General features: G+C 48.9%; 1 protein-coding gene across 1 annotated transcript in view; it reads right to left on the reverse strand.

Moving 5' to 3' along the window:
• JAG1 (jagged canonical Notch ligand 1) overlaps positions 1-14,639 on the reverse strand; it is a 36,196-nt gene that overhangs the window by 12,072 nt on the left and 9,485 nt on the right. Inside the window, exons 3-9 of the mRNA XM_045445318.1 lie at positions 14,107-14,158; positions 8,302-8,556; positions 6,530-6,590; positions 2,542-2,672; positions 1,915-2,034; positions 1,376-1,489; positions 21-134 (exon numbers count right to left, since the gene is read on the reverse strand). Coding sequence (XP_045301274.1) covers positions 21-134; positions 1,376-1,489; positions 1,915-2,034; positions 2,542-2,672; positions 6,530-6,590; positions 8,302-8,556; positions 14,107-14,158 — 847 coding nt within the window. The remainder of the gene's footprint in view (positions 1-20; positions 135-1,375; positions 1,490-1,914; positions 2,035-2,541; positions 2,673-6,529; positions 6,591-8,301; positions 8,557-14,106; positions 14,159-14,639) is intronic.

A 14,639-nucleotide genomic window follows, 5' to 3' on the forward strand; every position in this document is an offset into this window, starting at 1 on the left:
CGGTGCAGGAATTTCCTTACCTAACTGGCACGTTTTGCCAGTCCACTGGGGCGGGCACACACACTTGAATCCATTAACCAAGTCCTGGCAGGTGCCCCCATGGGAACAGTTATTTGGAGAACAGTCATCAATGTCTGTTGGACAAAAGGGAAAAAAGAGTTGGCATTTTAATCTCAGTCCGTTTGACAATTAGATAATTTAACGCCAACCCTTACACGAGGGGCCTTCACTTAAGAGCCAGACACCTGCTAGAAGTGACTGCTATGACGATAAGGCCTGATTTTAGCTTTAAATCCTCCAGTGCCCCAGTTCATTTAATCCCCAACCTAAGCAGCAGGGAGAGCCAGCTGGATCCCCAGAGCATCAACCCATGGGTAACATGGCTCATCTAGCTCTGCCTACTCCTTATTTTTAAAGGAAAGTTCCAGCATGGCTCAGGGGTAGCTAAGAAGTAGTAAGGAAAAAGAACTCTTCTTTACTGGTAGAAAACATTATTCTTACTTGCTCACAGAGTTTTCCCAAAATTCCATACCTGGGGTCTACACCCCACCCCACACCCTCTACACTGGACTATATACAGTGGCCTCTTCATTCACTACTACCCACTTCTGAAGTACCAGGCTTTCTCTGGGAATTCGGTCATCGGCTCCTCACAACCCTAAGAGATGGGAATTGCTACTGTCTCCTTTAAACAGGGCACCGGGAGGTAAAGACCGGCCCTAGGAGAGGCAGGCAGGCGCCACAGTGCCAGCCCAGGTGATCCGACCCCAGAACCCACATTCTCAACTGTGCGTGCTGCACTCAGGGTGCTGAGGACAGTGGTTCTCAGGCCTGGCCGCCGCACCTCAGAAACCCAGGTGCTTGTTACAAAATGTGGACTCCCCAATTCCAAAGGGAAACTGTGGGAAGGACCCATCTGCATTGTCCGGCACCCAGGTGGTCCTGATGTGCAGCCAGGCCTTGCAGCCACAACAACCCTGTAGCCCAGGTCTCTCTTTGGGGGGCCACCTGCACCCATGATGAAATCCAGGAGTGACAGCCTCCCCCACGGGCAGCCTCTCCATGGCTGCAGGAACCAGAACCAGAACTTGATTTGGAGGAGGCAGAGCTCCAGGGAGCACATGCAAAGGATGGAGGTCTCCCATGGAGAAGGCTCTTCAGTAGCAGACACATGTGCTAACTTAGTGCAGGAGGATGAGGGTGCAGGGAGGCTTCCAGCGCAAAGGCCGGAGAAACCCCAGCCAGACTCCCCACCAGACCGCTGGCAGAATCCACCCCTTCCCACTGAGACCTGACCTTGAACCAAGCCCAGGCGCCTGCCCCCAACCCCGTATCTGATCCTCCGGAAAAGACACAGGCCACAACCCAGACTTACTCGTGGAACACGTGGGGCCCGTCCAGCCCGGGGAACACTCACACTCAAACCCCAGCGAGGTCTCCCGGCAGCTGCCCCTGTTGTGGCAGGGGTCAGACAGGCAGGCGTGCTCCGCTGCGAAAACCAGGAGGGCAGTCAGCAAGGGGCTCCCGCTTGTCGCTACCTACGTCCTCTCCCCGCCGCCAAGTCCCACGCCTGGGCCACCAGCTCAAGCTCGCTTCGAAAAAATGAAAGCAAGCATGTGCTATAAGCCCACTGTGTCTACAGGAGACAGGAAGTCCTCTAAGTGTCTCCAGTCACATGCCAAGGAATCTGTGAGCCGGGTAGCCGCATGGCCAACACCCCACCCCCCACGCTAGCCAGCATCATCACAAACACTGGCGCTGCTCAAAGGAACTTTCAAAGACCCACAGAACTGCTGAGACAACCAGTCTTCACTTTGGAGGGTATTTTCATCTTTTTACGTGTCCTTAAGCGTGTTGTTATTTTTTTCTCAAGCTGAGGGTAGGGAGGGGTCTCATCCTGCCTGGGCCACTTACCGATTTCACAGTTGGGTCCTGAATACCCCTCAGGGCAGGAACACTGATACTTGTCAGGACCTGTGTTGCTGCAAGTTCCCCCGTTGAGACAGGGCTGGTGAGTCCCACAGTAGTTGAGATCTGCAAGAAAGACCCCAGGACGGGAGCAGCTCAGAGAAGACCATACAGGCTGCTAACCTGCCATGTTTCTAGCTACACCCCTACCCCCACCCCGTTTCTGTTTCAAAAATAAAACCTGAAGGTGCACCTGGGTGGCTCAGTCAGTTAAGCATCTGACTTTGGCTCAGGTCGTGATCTCAGTTTGTGGGTTCACGTCAGGCTCTGTGCTGACAGCTCGGAGCCTGTAGCCTGCTTCGGATTCTGTGTCTCCCTTTCTCTCTGCCCCTCCCCCACTCGTGCTTTCTCTCAAAAATAAACATTAAAAAATAAAAATAAAAAAATAAAACCAGAAAAAAATACCCCCAACCCCAGCACTAAAAGCAAATACAAATTCAGAATTAAAAGTCCCTGCCAATAAAAAAAAAAAAAACAAAAGTAAAAAACTCAATTCTGGCTGCCCCACCCCTTAAGTCTTCCTGTGCCCAAGGCCCCCGTCCTGCCCCAAGATCCAGTCCCCAAGGGCCCTACCTTTGTCGCAGAGCTGGCCGCCCCAGTTGGTCTCACAGAGGCACTGCCAGGGCTCGTTACAGGTGCCATGGACGCACCCCGGGTGCGGGATGCACTTGTCACAGTACAGGCCCTGCCAGCCATACTGGCACCTGGAGACAGACAGCACACTCTGCTTTAGTCCTTGGAGCATTTGGGGAACGCAACGTCATTTAAAGGCAAGGCTAAGAAGTCCAGGCCTTTCCTGTCTTGTTTCATTTTGGGGGATAGGACAGTTGACTCTCAAGGTTTACGCGGGGGCTCCGTCTAAATAAACATTTTCAGTAGTTGGGCCAAGGTCCCCTCCCAGGCGACTCCCTACAAAAGCAGGGCTGTCTGGGGAGAGGCCGGCGGGGGCTGCCCTCACAAAGCCACTCTCTTCTCAGGCTCACAAGGCTGTGCAAGGGTGGGGGCATGGAATAAATCAAGACCCCGCTGGCTACGGAGGCGAAGGAAGGACTCTCGGGTGACAATAGCCATGTGAAAGTCTTCCTAAACGCGGCACTGCTGGCAGCTTTTACACAGCGGCCAGGCTCTTTGTCTAAACAGCGAGTCACGACCCCAGAGCGCAAAAATGCAACAAGACACCCCAGTGCGGCAGGAAGCTGCCTCCCGATGAGGCTTTAGGAAATCACACAAGGGGGGGTGGGGAAGGGGGCACCCTCCTCTGGCAAAGAGGCGGCTGAGATCTCGGAACCCACTTTTGCAGGAGGGTGAGGGAGGCAACAGCACTTGGAACCAATCCCATGGATAATTTACAACCCACTACCGGAGCTGCTTAGGCTAATTCACTTTATAGTTATTTCTCACTTTGCAAAAAGAAAAAAAGGTCAACCCAGTTTATCTAGTATTGGGGAATAGAGTCGAGTTTCCTTTATAAGCGCCTCATTAATCAGACTCTTCGGAGGCCAAATGGTGCCTTTGATCCCCAAACAAAAACACAAACATAAACCTTCACCTGGGGTGGAGGAGGGGCAGGGTCTCAGCCACCAGCCCCTCAAGTTTCAAGCCCTCGGAAACTTTAACTGCCTTCTCAAAACTCAAGCTGTGACAAACAGGAGGGGCCCCTGGAAAGCCTGGTGAAGGTGGGGTGAATTTGGTACAGGGATGGGCAGAGTATTTCTATAACAGGACCTGGGAAAAGCTGAGGGAAGAACTACCACCACCCTCCCCCACCCCCAACCACTCAGCTGTAACTCTGGAAAACAAGCACCCCCAAGAAGGGAAAGCTTTCCGTTTCCAGAGAGCTAGAGGCAGGCTAGCAAATCCTTGTCATGGGAAAATTATAGGGATCCAGCTAATAGCTAATCACCCACGGCCAAGAGTCAACTTAACCCCTGAGAACACTGACTAACCACTTCCTAACTTCTACAAACAAGCCATCCACACCCCAGTTCAAAGAACCACCAGAATGCGTGGTTTAAAATGAATCAGACAGAGGATTTGGCTTTATGTAAAACAGAACATTAGTCTAAATGACAAGTGACCATTCAGAGGAGTAAAGAAAAAAATCTGGCAGAAATTTCGTTAAGAAAGTGGGACACTCAAGTTCGTGGGAGTTGGGGGGGGGGGCAGGGTTCATTCAGTAAAAGATGAATATTCCTAGCTTGAAATATTAAGAGGGAACTGATTTGGAAATAGCAGTATTTCTTACTGTCTTCTTACTCCCTTCCAAATTAAGGATCAGTACACCTCTTCCATTTGCCTAATAAAAGCAAGAAGAGGCAGCTGAGGACCCAACCTCATCTCTTAATTAATGAGCGCTGGATCCCCAAGCATAAAAAAGAAACCACAAGAGGCCACAGATGACTTCAAAAGAAAACAAATAAAAATACTGACCCTAAAGAGGCATCCACAAAGTTATCCCAGTTAAATAATCTATGATTAAGGTTCTCATGAGAATTTGAAGTGACTGTCTTCAATATGATGATTCATCATTAAGTTTGATATTATTGGCAGGCTTGCAATAAAGCAAGCATGTGCAACCAGGAGAAGAAATCTCAGTCTACTTGGGAACAACAAAACCAGTAAAGGTTTCTCATGTGGGGATAAAAAAAACAAACAAAAAAACAAACAAAAAAAAACACCTCTGTAATACATAATCCAAAAGACAACTTACAGGGTAACTCGCCATTCAGCTATTTCTGGAGCAGGACACAACCTGAACCTCCTGGGCTGGAAGGTTCTGTTTTGATTTTCCTTCAAGGTAGGCAGAACAAGATGGGCTGAGGAGACTATGCAAATGACGTGTGGGAAAGTCGCACCTTAAGTAAATAAGGGCACCAGTGCGTGTCTGGGCAGGGAGTGGGAGGGGAGACTTCGAAAGAGAAAGGGCTAAATTCTGGAAACAAAGCCTGTTGTTCTGGCTGGGAGGGCCCTCCCCTGCGCAGCAGCATGCCTATTCTGATGACAGCAGCAGAAATCATGGTCGGACTCCACTGATATCCATCTGAGCTCTGCACGCGGAGCAGGCCCAGAGTGGCTAATAGCGCTGCTGATCTGACTTTCTCCAGGACACCCTTAATTATGAAGAGCACAGGTAGGTGGATTCCTGCTCAACCTTTGACAGCAATGCTGTTAAATACTACCGTCAGCTGCCACCATGGGGCTTCATATGCGAACCCACCCAGCCTTCCAGAAAATAAACTTTTCTCTCAAGTGTCAGAAGAGACAATTTCAGGTCAGCCTGGTTTTACTGGACTTCCAGCTGCCTTGGTTCTCACTTCAGTGTCAAGCCTCAGAGCTCAGTGTCCCCCCTGCATGGGAGGGGAACAGATGCCGTGGTGGAGCCATGAAGGTAAAGACCACAGAGAATTCTCTGTACAGCGGCAGTCCTCAAAATACACTCACTTGGTAGGCTCTTCAAAATGCAGATTCTTGGGCCAACCCCTGGACTGGGGTTCAGTAGGTGGGGGGCAGTACCCAGGAATCTGAATTTTGACGGTTCCCGGCCACTTCAAGGGAATTCTGACTTGAGTATTGAGGTTGGGGCAGTGATTCCCAAAGTCCGGTCCCACCAGCAACAGCAGCAGCACTGGGGAGCTTGTTAGAAATGCAGAGACTTGGGCCCACCCAGACCTATGGAATCAGTCTCTGCATTAGAACAAGAGCCCCAGGTAACATCTGTTTGAGATGCACTGGTTTAGATTGTTTTATATGCTTCCCTTGGCTCAAACCAGGGTGGCGTCTGGGGCAAAAATGAGAGGCCCCAGGGATCCTTTTGGTGTCACCCTCAATCTGCTAATCCTGAAGATTTGGGAGGAAGGAGAGTAAAGTGGGAGATTGTGTCAAAATGCCACAGACACCAACACTATTTCCTGAAGCAAGCCTTTCCTAAATGGGCATAATGTACATTTCAAGAAGGCTCCAAAAACTGTAATCGTGAACCAGTCGGGGTGGGTCTCTGGCTTCTGCATTGTCCGGGACCATAAAAGAACAGACTTCAAAGGCCAGCAGCAAAAGTCTACATTCATCAGGCTCAACTGACAAGATTCCAGCGCAGCCATTAACCTCTCAGCACCGGCCGGCTCCCGCCTGCAAAGGGGCCAGGAGATTGTACTAATCCCATTCTAAAGAATGCTCCGCTGTCCCCTATTGATGGGAAAAGTGGGGGAGGGCTAGGAGATGGCAAACAAGGTTGGGGGAGGAGACAGACTCAAAGAAACCCACATCCCTCCATCTCATCCATTAGCACTTTAAGGGGAAGATTATAAAAACGTGTTATCAATTTACAGAACAGTTAATACATGAAGTCACTGACTATGCCCATAAGAGTTTTTTTTTTTTTTTCCAAGAGAGAAGTGTGCACATTCCACCAGACAGCTGGTATAATTTAATAAGCTTCGGATGTGCCTATTTGAATTTTTTTTTAAAGCTTTCTTGCCCTCCAAAGAAAAAGAGGCGTATTCACAATAAATTCAGTCCCTCTCTTGCATTAAAGAATTAAAAGATAATAAGTCTAGTCATTTACCTGCAGTCACCTGGGAGTTTGCAAGACCCATGCTTGGGGCTACAGCCCTGTCGGCAAATAGCTGTAAAAAAACACAACACAGAAGGATGTGTCAAGCACATGGTTTCGTGCACCACCACCATCATGAGAATGGCCTAGTGCATTAAGCCTACAAAATCCACGATTTTAAGAGATCTCATGTCAAGTCCATTGTAAGGAGAGGAAGATGGGAGGTGCCCAAATAGCAAATCCAGCTTTAAACTTCAAGGCCGTGCTAGCAGATCTTCAAAACATGATCCTACTCAGAAACAAAATGCAGGCAAGTTGATGGGGGAGGGGGATCTTCATCCAGTCTGTCTAAACAATAGCTACCCTGCTCCCTGTCAGTTCCCACCCTCTCCAAGAGAACAGGAGCTGTGATCCTTCCTCATCTCAACCACTCAGTCCCATCCCAGCACATGCAGATGAGCTCCAGCCTTCTTAACCCCTACATCACCATCCCCTAGAATGCCTGATGTCTCAAAAATCCCATGGGACTAACAAAGCCAAGCAGGCTGGCTTCATTTGGCAGGCTAATCTGGGGGCCAGCTCTGGTGGCACTTCTGCGAAGTAGCCTCACAAAGCAATTCTGCTTCCTTGATTAAAAGAAAAAAAATTTGAACAGATGGTAAGAAATACTACACATGGTTTTTAAGTAATTGTTACTGATTTTTAAAACACCAACTACTATATGTTTATCAATTCATTGATCTGGATCCCGGAAATGCCATCCTTTAAAAATTCTAGTTATTTAAGAAAAGTCCAGAAGACCTGAAGATTCCTCTTCGTCCCACTCCTTAGTCACAATTCAAAAACTCCCTTTTTGGGTATATCTTGAAAGAATTTACCAAATTATGTGAAATTAGCAGAGGACATTGAACTTTGTGAGGGCCTAGTCTGGTCAACTAGACTTACCCATTTGCAGTGAATTAGAAGCTTTGTAAAGGTAAAGACCACAGATAATTCTGTGAACATCTGTGTCTGTGTACTAACTCACTGAATCTGGGCAGAAGGGCTGGGACAGCAGACAGCACATCTAAAAGCCTGCACTACTGTGGATGGGCCCAACTCTACACAAGTAGGAAAGCTCACGTTCACCACTCACCCCCACCCCTCAATGCCACGGCCCCCACAGATGCACAGTGAAAGCTTGCTGTAAGGCCACCCTGAGCTCAGGGGCTGTCATTTCCTACAGGATCATAGGTTCAGGCACTGAGCTAGCCCTGTCCCATGTGGCATCTGTTTTAGGTCAGGTTCCCTTAGAAGCAGAGCCTGAGAAAGGGATTTGGGTACAGGAGAAGGGAACCGAAGGCAGCAGATGGAGGCAAGGGAAGGAGCTGAGCAGGGGTCTCAGCTGGAGTCTGGCTTCAACCTGATCCCAGGGGAAGCTCTGGAGTGTGAACGGAAGCACACAGTGCCAGCAGGGCTGGCCTTTGTACCCCCAATCCAGTCATTCACAGACTGTGAGCGTAGGGAAGGGGCAGCGAGTGGCTGTTTGGCCAAGGACAATGCTCCAGAGAAGAAACAGCTGTGAGCTGTTAGCAGCCAACATTCAGCAGTGGGGGCGGGGATGAGGGCACCAACAGCATCTTCTGTGCTCGGCATCTTTATGCCTCAGGCCTAGACAACAGACCAAATATCCCCCCTACCCCACACTACCTGAGACAGCCACTTGACCCAGCACGGAGAGAACTGGACACCAACAGCGACAGCCACTCCCAGCCTATTAACCCACCCAGCACAGGCCCACACACCTTTGTTACATTCGGGGCCCATCCAGCCCTCCATGCAAGTTTTGTTGCCATTCTGGTCGCAGGCATAGTGTCCAAAGAAGTCATCTCTGGGTCGGCAGAACTTATTGCAGCCAAAGCCATAGTAATAGTCATCACAGGTGACGCGGATCTGATACTCGAAGTGGGCAATCCCTGTGTTCTGCTTAAGCGTCTGCCACTGCCTGCTGGGGTTTATCATGCCCGAGTGAGAAGCCTTTTCAATAATGCTGTCAGGCTCTAGAGGCAGGGGGGAAAAAAACAAACACACACCAACAATAAAAAAAAAAAGCACTGATTGCATTAACATTCACATCAGAGCCTTCTTCCCTGACCATTTTGCCTACTTTTAATAACTAAAACCCATGTGGTATAAAATTCAAACGGTACAAAAGGACAGAAAAATGAGAAGTGTGTCCCCCTCCCCAGAAGCCTACACATTTATTTACCCTTTTTAATGGGTGCGTAGTAGTTCACAATCTGGGAATAAAATGAAATACATTTTTCCCTAGTTCCTCACATATGTGCATTTAGGTTATTTTGGCCTTTTACAATTAAGCAAAGCCACAAAGAACATCCTTGAAACTGTCTGTCCATGTGCCTGGTTCTAGTAGTAAGAGACACCCTAGAAACGGAGTGCTGAGTCAGAAGACAGCACAACCCATCACTCCCATCCGCAGACAACCCCAAACAGCCATGAGTGATGCCGTCAACCTGTCCTTCTCCCTGCACAGGAAACTGGGTTTCCCAACAGCAATGTCAACATCATATACTATCAAACTTTCTGATCTTTGCCTGATAAGGAGAGAAGTAGCTCTTATTTTAATTAGCATTTAATTAAGTGATGGTGAGCACCCCTTCACGTGGTTACAAAGCCATTTGTATCTGTTCCTGTGAACTGTAACCTGTTTCTCTCCTCTGCCAAGTTTTCTATTGCGTTATTGGTCATACCAATTTGCAAAAGCTCTTTACGTATTCTAGAAAGCACCTTATCCCAGGTAAAGGTTAGCCATCTTTCTCTTCTGGTTTTAGAGTTTCGTGTCTTGCTTTAGAAAGACTTTGCCTACTTCAAACTCTTCATTGGAGCCGAGGGGTAGAGTTATGTTCTTAAGAAGTGATAAATTTGCCACCTTTTAAGCTTGCACTTATACCTCAAACTTGATGCGTTTCACCTTTCACCTTTGCCCAGAAGGCACACGGGAAAGTAACGCACCCTAGTTTAGCGACAGGTAGACTGAGGGTTTTTCTGAGCCGAGTCATGCTCTTTAAAAGGTGCCCATTCTCTGTGCTGATGGCTCAGAGCCTGGAGCCTGCTTCGGATTCTGTGTCTCCCTCTCTCTCTGCCCCTCCCCCGTTCATGCTCTGTCTCTCTCTGTCTCAAAATAAATAAAAACATTAAGAAAAAAATTTTAAAAGGTGCCCATTGAAAATAAACATGCCCAGAGCTCAAGCAGCTCTCAAGAGAAATAAGAAGTGGTCCCTGCCCTGAGGTCACTTATAATCTAGTCTCAGAAAAGAGACAGGTACAAAAATAAATCCAAACACTGGGTGCCAGGAGTCCAGGGGAGGGCTGTGAAAAGGAAGCAAGGCACTAAGCACCCCAGCCTGGTCTTGTTTGTTTTCTTAAACCTGCCAACACCAACCCTTCACCGCCTTGTCAAATTCAAGGCCACCTTGGAGAGACAGTATTAGGACCTACTAGCAATGTCTGTGATTTTTACCCACCCACACCCCTGTTTTTCTAGGCTCAGGGCCTGTGCTCATTTACAAGGTTATACAAACCCAACAGGTGACCAAGAAAGGAGGCGCTCCTGGGGCGGGGGGTGGGGGGGGGGCTTCATCCACATGACTCCCAGCTTCACTCCAGGGTCAACCCTCTGGGTTTAACTGCCATGTGGGCAGGACAAGCCTTGAACAAGCCCACACACCTGCAGACTTACACCCCAGCACACACAGAACCACTTGCAGATAACACTTTACTAACATTAAGTTTTGCAAATAAACACAGGCCAAAGAATGACAAAAATGTCCTTCCATTAACTGTATGTTTGCTCTGCTGGTTTAATTTGAAAATGTAGCAAGCTATTACCACGTGATTATGAGTTCTGCATAAAGGAATTACTTAAACACATGGCTCGAAGGCCTCCAGCATCTCTCAGGCAGGTAACGACAACAAACAACTGAGACAGGAGTCCGGGGCAATCCTAAAGGCCCAGGCGGACAGGTTGTTTCCAGTAGTTCAGTATACTTTCCTCCCATTTCTAGGAGATGGGAGAACGATCATTTCAGAATCCTCAGAATCCCCGATGTGGCTAACAGATCTGTAGAACTAACCTCACACCTGTGTGGCAGATTTTCCCTGGCAGCCCCCAGGCAGGGAGTCAGGTGCGTCTAGGGCATGCTTTCTGGCATTTGGGTTACAAGATAGCCAGTTTGCTGCCTGCTTCTTCTAAGCTGCTATCACCTGAATCCTACTTCCTCTCAGCTTGGGGCACAGAAGCGCATCTGGGGTAGTTCACTTGGGAGTCCAGCTTCAGGACTGGAGAAGGATATTAACAGACCCTCCTGAGACCTTAGCTGTGTGAAAGTGGAGCACAAAGCCTGCCCCGCCGCCCCCCAGCCTTGCAGGCCATGGAGGTAATGAGGTGAGTCTGAGCATAACCCTGAGGCCACAGTAACCCATAAACCTACTAGACAGGAGCGTAGCCAAGATGGTGAAGCTAGAAGGAAAACCTGGTCTAAGTATGCCGGTTTGTGTTCACGTATCTAGGGAACAGTCCCATACACTGAAACCATCTGTACAAGGAGAAAAAGGAAAAATCTGTACCCTTATGTAGTACAGTTTTGAAACATAATGGAAATGACCTCGGAGGACTGATGCCAGGAGCGCCAGGCTCAGACAGCACTCTCTAACACACAGACAGTACCTGGGCTTTGTCTGGGCCAGGCTCTCTCTGCAGAGCTGATGGGAGAAGGAATTCTCGGTCCTAAACCTCAGGGCTCTGCCTCTAATCTGAAGACAGGATATCTCCAACTTGTTTGGCCCTCGAAGAGTAGCCAACTCCATCTGGGTTGCTACACAACCTTAGCCTCTGCCCTCATGCAGTACAGTCCCATGGGAGGGACAGAGATTGAAGAGAGTAATAAGCAAAACCTTCCAGCCTACATGAGTAGCACATGCAAAGGCCCTGTGGCAAGACAGAATGTGAGGGTGCATTTGAGGACAGAAAGGTGACTGGTGGGATAGGACCAGAATATGGATAAGGTAGAGGACAGTGTGGCATGCAGGCTGGAGCTAGCAGGGAAACAAGATGGCTGTGCAAGGCCTTTTGGGCCACACAGAGATGTGTCCCAAGACTATCAGGAAGCCACCAAGGGGCTCTCAGTGAAGATGATAATCGAATCAAATCCAGATGTACACCAGGACCTAATAGAAGATACTATGTTGATCATATTTCAGGTAAAAAAAAAAAAAAACGAAACACTCTCAAAAGACCAGGATGGCAGAAGAATGGAGGAAGCATGGGAGGTGGACGGGAGTAGATATGGATGGACTAATGTGGTCACTAGTGTAGGAGTTCAGGTGTTAGCAGATGGGGACTTGGACCAGGACAGTGGCAGGGGATGTGGCGAGAGGTGGCAGGATTCCAGTGAACTGTTGGAGAGATTTTCAGAATGTGGAGGTGGATTAGATATGGATGCTATGGATGCTCCCTTAGAAAGGGAGGTACACAGGGTGTCTTCCAGATTTCTGGCTCATGGTTCTACGTGTTAAAATGCCGGTGCCAGTCATCCATGAAGGGCCCTAGGCAGGACCTCATCTGAAGAGAGAAGATGCCAAATTTGTTTCTGAATGTGAATTCAAGATCCCTTGGAAGCATCGTAAAAAGAGACGCTGAATAAACAAGTGGATAAAGCATTTCCTCCTCTCCGGTTCACAAAGGGAGTTCCAGTCACCTGCATGTACTGGGCATTCCATGACTTTGTGGCCATTCCTTTCTTCAAGGGTAGAGGTCTGAAGTTCTTTATCCCTGCCCTAAGCCCTTCTTGTGCTGTTCCATGGACTTAGTTACTCTCTCCCCAGCGAGGAGATGCCCCAGAATCCAAAACCAGGGCCACCCTGAAATGTAGACAACCATGGGCAGCTCTAGATGGGCATCCGCTTCCCAGGGGCACAGCTACCTGACCTGTGGGGTGATGGAAGGCCCAGGAAGGGCCCTGTAGGTGCTAGAGGGTCAGTGTCCTGATCCAGCTCTTACCATGAGCCAGGATCTCAAGGATGTTCACTTTATCAGACTGTTCTAACATCCAAAAGGGAAGGGAAAAGAGGACCACATGTGCACCAGAGGCTCTCTGGTCTATTTCCCTCCCTCCCCAGCTCTGAGTCTTTCCCATGCTTAGTTACCATTGTGACCAGGTCACAGTGACACAACACCCAACGTTTGTGTTGTGGGGAGGGAGGAGAGAACAAAACGGTGTCTGTGACCCTGACTGGTCATATGACCCACAACCAAGGCTGGTTACCACCCTCCCCTCCTACCACACCACAGTGGGACAGGGGTGCCCCTCGGAGAGGAAGGCCACAGATCTGGGTTTTGGATGTCAGAGCAAGAAGGGGGATCCAAATGGCCAGGAGCCTCTGGCTCACCAGGGCTCAGCAAGGGCTATGTGGCCCCCAGTGGCCCAACAAGCCATATGCAGCCTGAAGCAGCCTAGCAGGTACCAAGCCTCCAATGTGCCCACTCTGGGCATGCACCATTCTCAGATTCAATTAAAAAAAAAAAACAAAACATGATGAGAAAATGAGGGGAAATATTAGCAGCAGCAAAAACAAACAAAAAAACCCCAAATAAAACAAACAAAAGAAAAAAAAAACCACAAAGAAAAGGTGAGTTAGAGAAGCAAAAGGGATGAGACATTCAGAGAATGGAGGGCAAAGACAAAATGTTGGATCAACCCTTCCTCCCGCGCAGACTAAGGGATTTCAACGTGAATCACATTTTCCCAGGACGATCCTCCCAGCAAAAACGGAATGCACAGTTACTGCAGGTGAGAGAAAACACTTTTAAGTTACATGTAAGGAGCAAAGACTACACTTTATAAGCCAGGCTGCTGCCAGTTCCAGACACAGCCTCAGTGGCTTCCCCACCAAAAGCCACCCCTCGAAGCTCTGAAAAAGCAGCCTGCACTGAAACAGTCATCTTTCAGAAGGGGCCAGGCAGGTGTGGTACCTGTGAGGCTCTGGGATTCCACTTCAATGAAAGGTCTGTGGTGCACAGTGTGGGAAAGAAACCCTGACTGCCTAGAAGCTCACCTGCCCACCAAGTGAAATTCAAGGTCGGCCTTTAGATTTAGAGCCCAGCGCCACCTCCGCAGGCTTTATCTTTCCGATGAGAGATTAAACACTCACTTAAAGTTTAAATGGACTTTTAAAAAGTCACCACTTTGATCCTTTAGCAGTCTACAAGGTTTTAACGTTGTAAAACCATTAAGATCTCTATCCCAACGATAATCTAGGTCCCTTAGTCAGGGACTGAGTTAACAGGGAATCTGTCTTGGCCACTTAATGTTCCAAGCGAACGTTCTGGGAAGGTTATGGAAAAGACTCCATGGAGCAGTCTGCCCTGGAGTATGGGCCCTGGGGTAGGGACACAGGGGGCAGACAGCGGGGAGTGGTATGAGTCCTCTGACGCATTCAGGAGACAGATTCAGCTCTGACACTGCTGTACTCCAAGCACTGTGCTTCCACAAAGACGCACCCAGAGAAAAGCCCCTTGCTGTGATACTTACGGAGAGTGTCATTGCTGGAATCCCACGCCTCCACGAGCAAAGTGTAGGACCTCTGCAACACAGATAAACAACAGCTTAGTATTCAGAAATAGAGGTCAGGGCCCAAATGTCTACCTTGCTTGGCCTCCCCACACACTCTGCCAAACAGAACCACAAAGCCAAAGTGACAACTCTGTTTGCTGTGGAATGGAGGTCACCCAACTCCCCTCCCTGGCACCCACCCTCAGGTTGATGCTTTCACCTGGTGGGGGCCCACAGTGGTCAGTCAGGGCCGTTGTACGCAAGCAGCCCAAAGTCATCATGAGGAAATACCACCTCCCTATATGTGAATGCTATACGGTTTTCCAAAACTTTCCAGACCCTAACTCCAGTGCATGAGAAAAACACACAAAGAATTTATTCTAAGCTAACCTAACCAGGTATTTGTACCGGGGGAGGGGAGGCCCCCTCATCCAGTGAGGAGGGCTGGCTATTGCTAAGGTTACACTTTGGGCCCTGGTGGGGCAGTCCCTAGGGAGGCCCCCTTTTCCTTT

Source organism: Leopardus geoffroyi, chromosome A3, assembly GCF_018350155.1.
Source record: "Leopardus geoffroyi isolate Oge1 chromosome A3, O.geoffroyi_Oge1_pat1.0, whole genome shotgun sequence".
NCBI lineage: Eukaryota > Metazoa > Chordata > Mammalia > Carnivora > Felidae > Leopardus > Leopardus geoffroyi.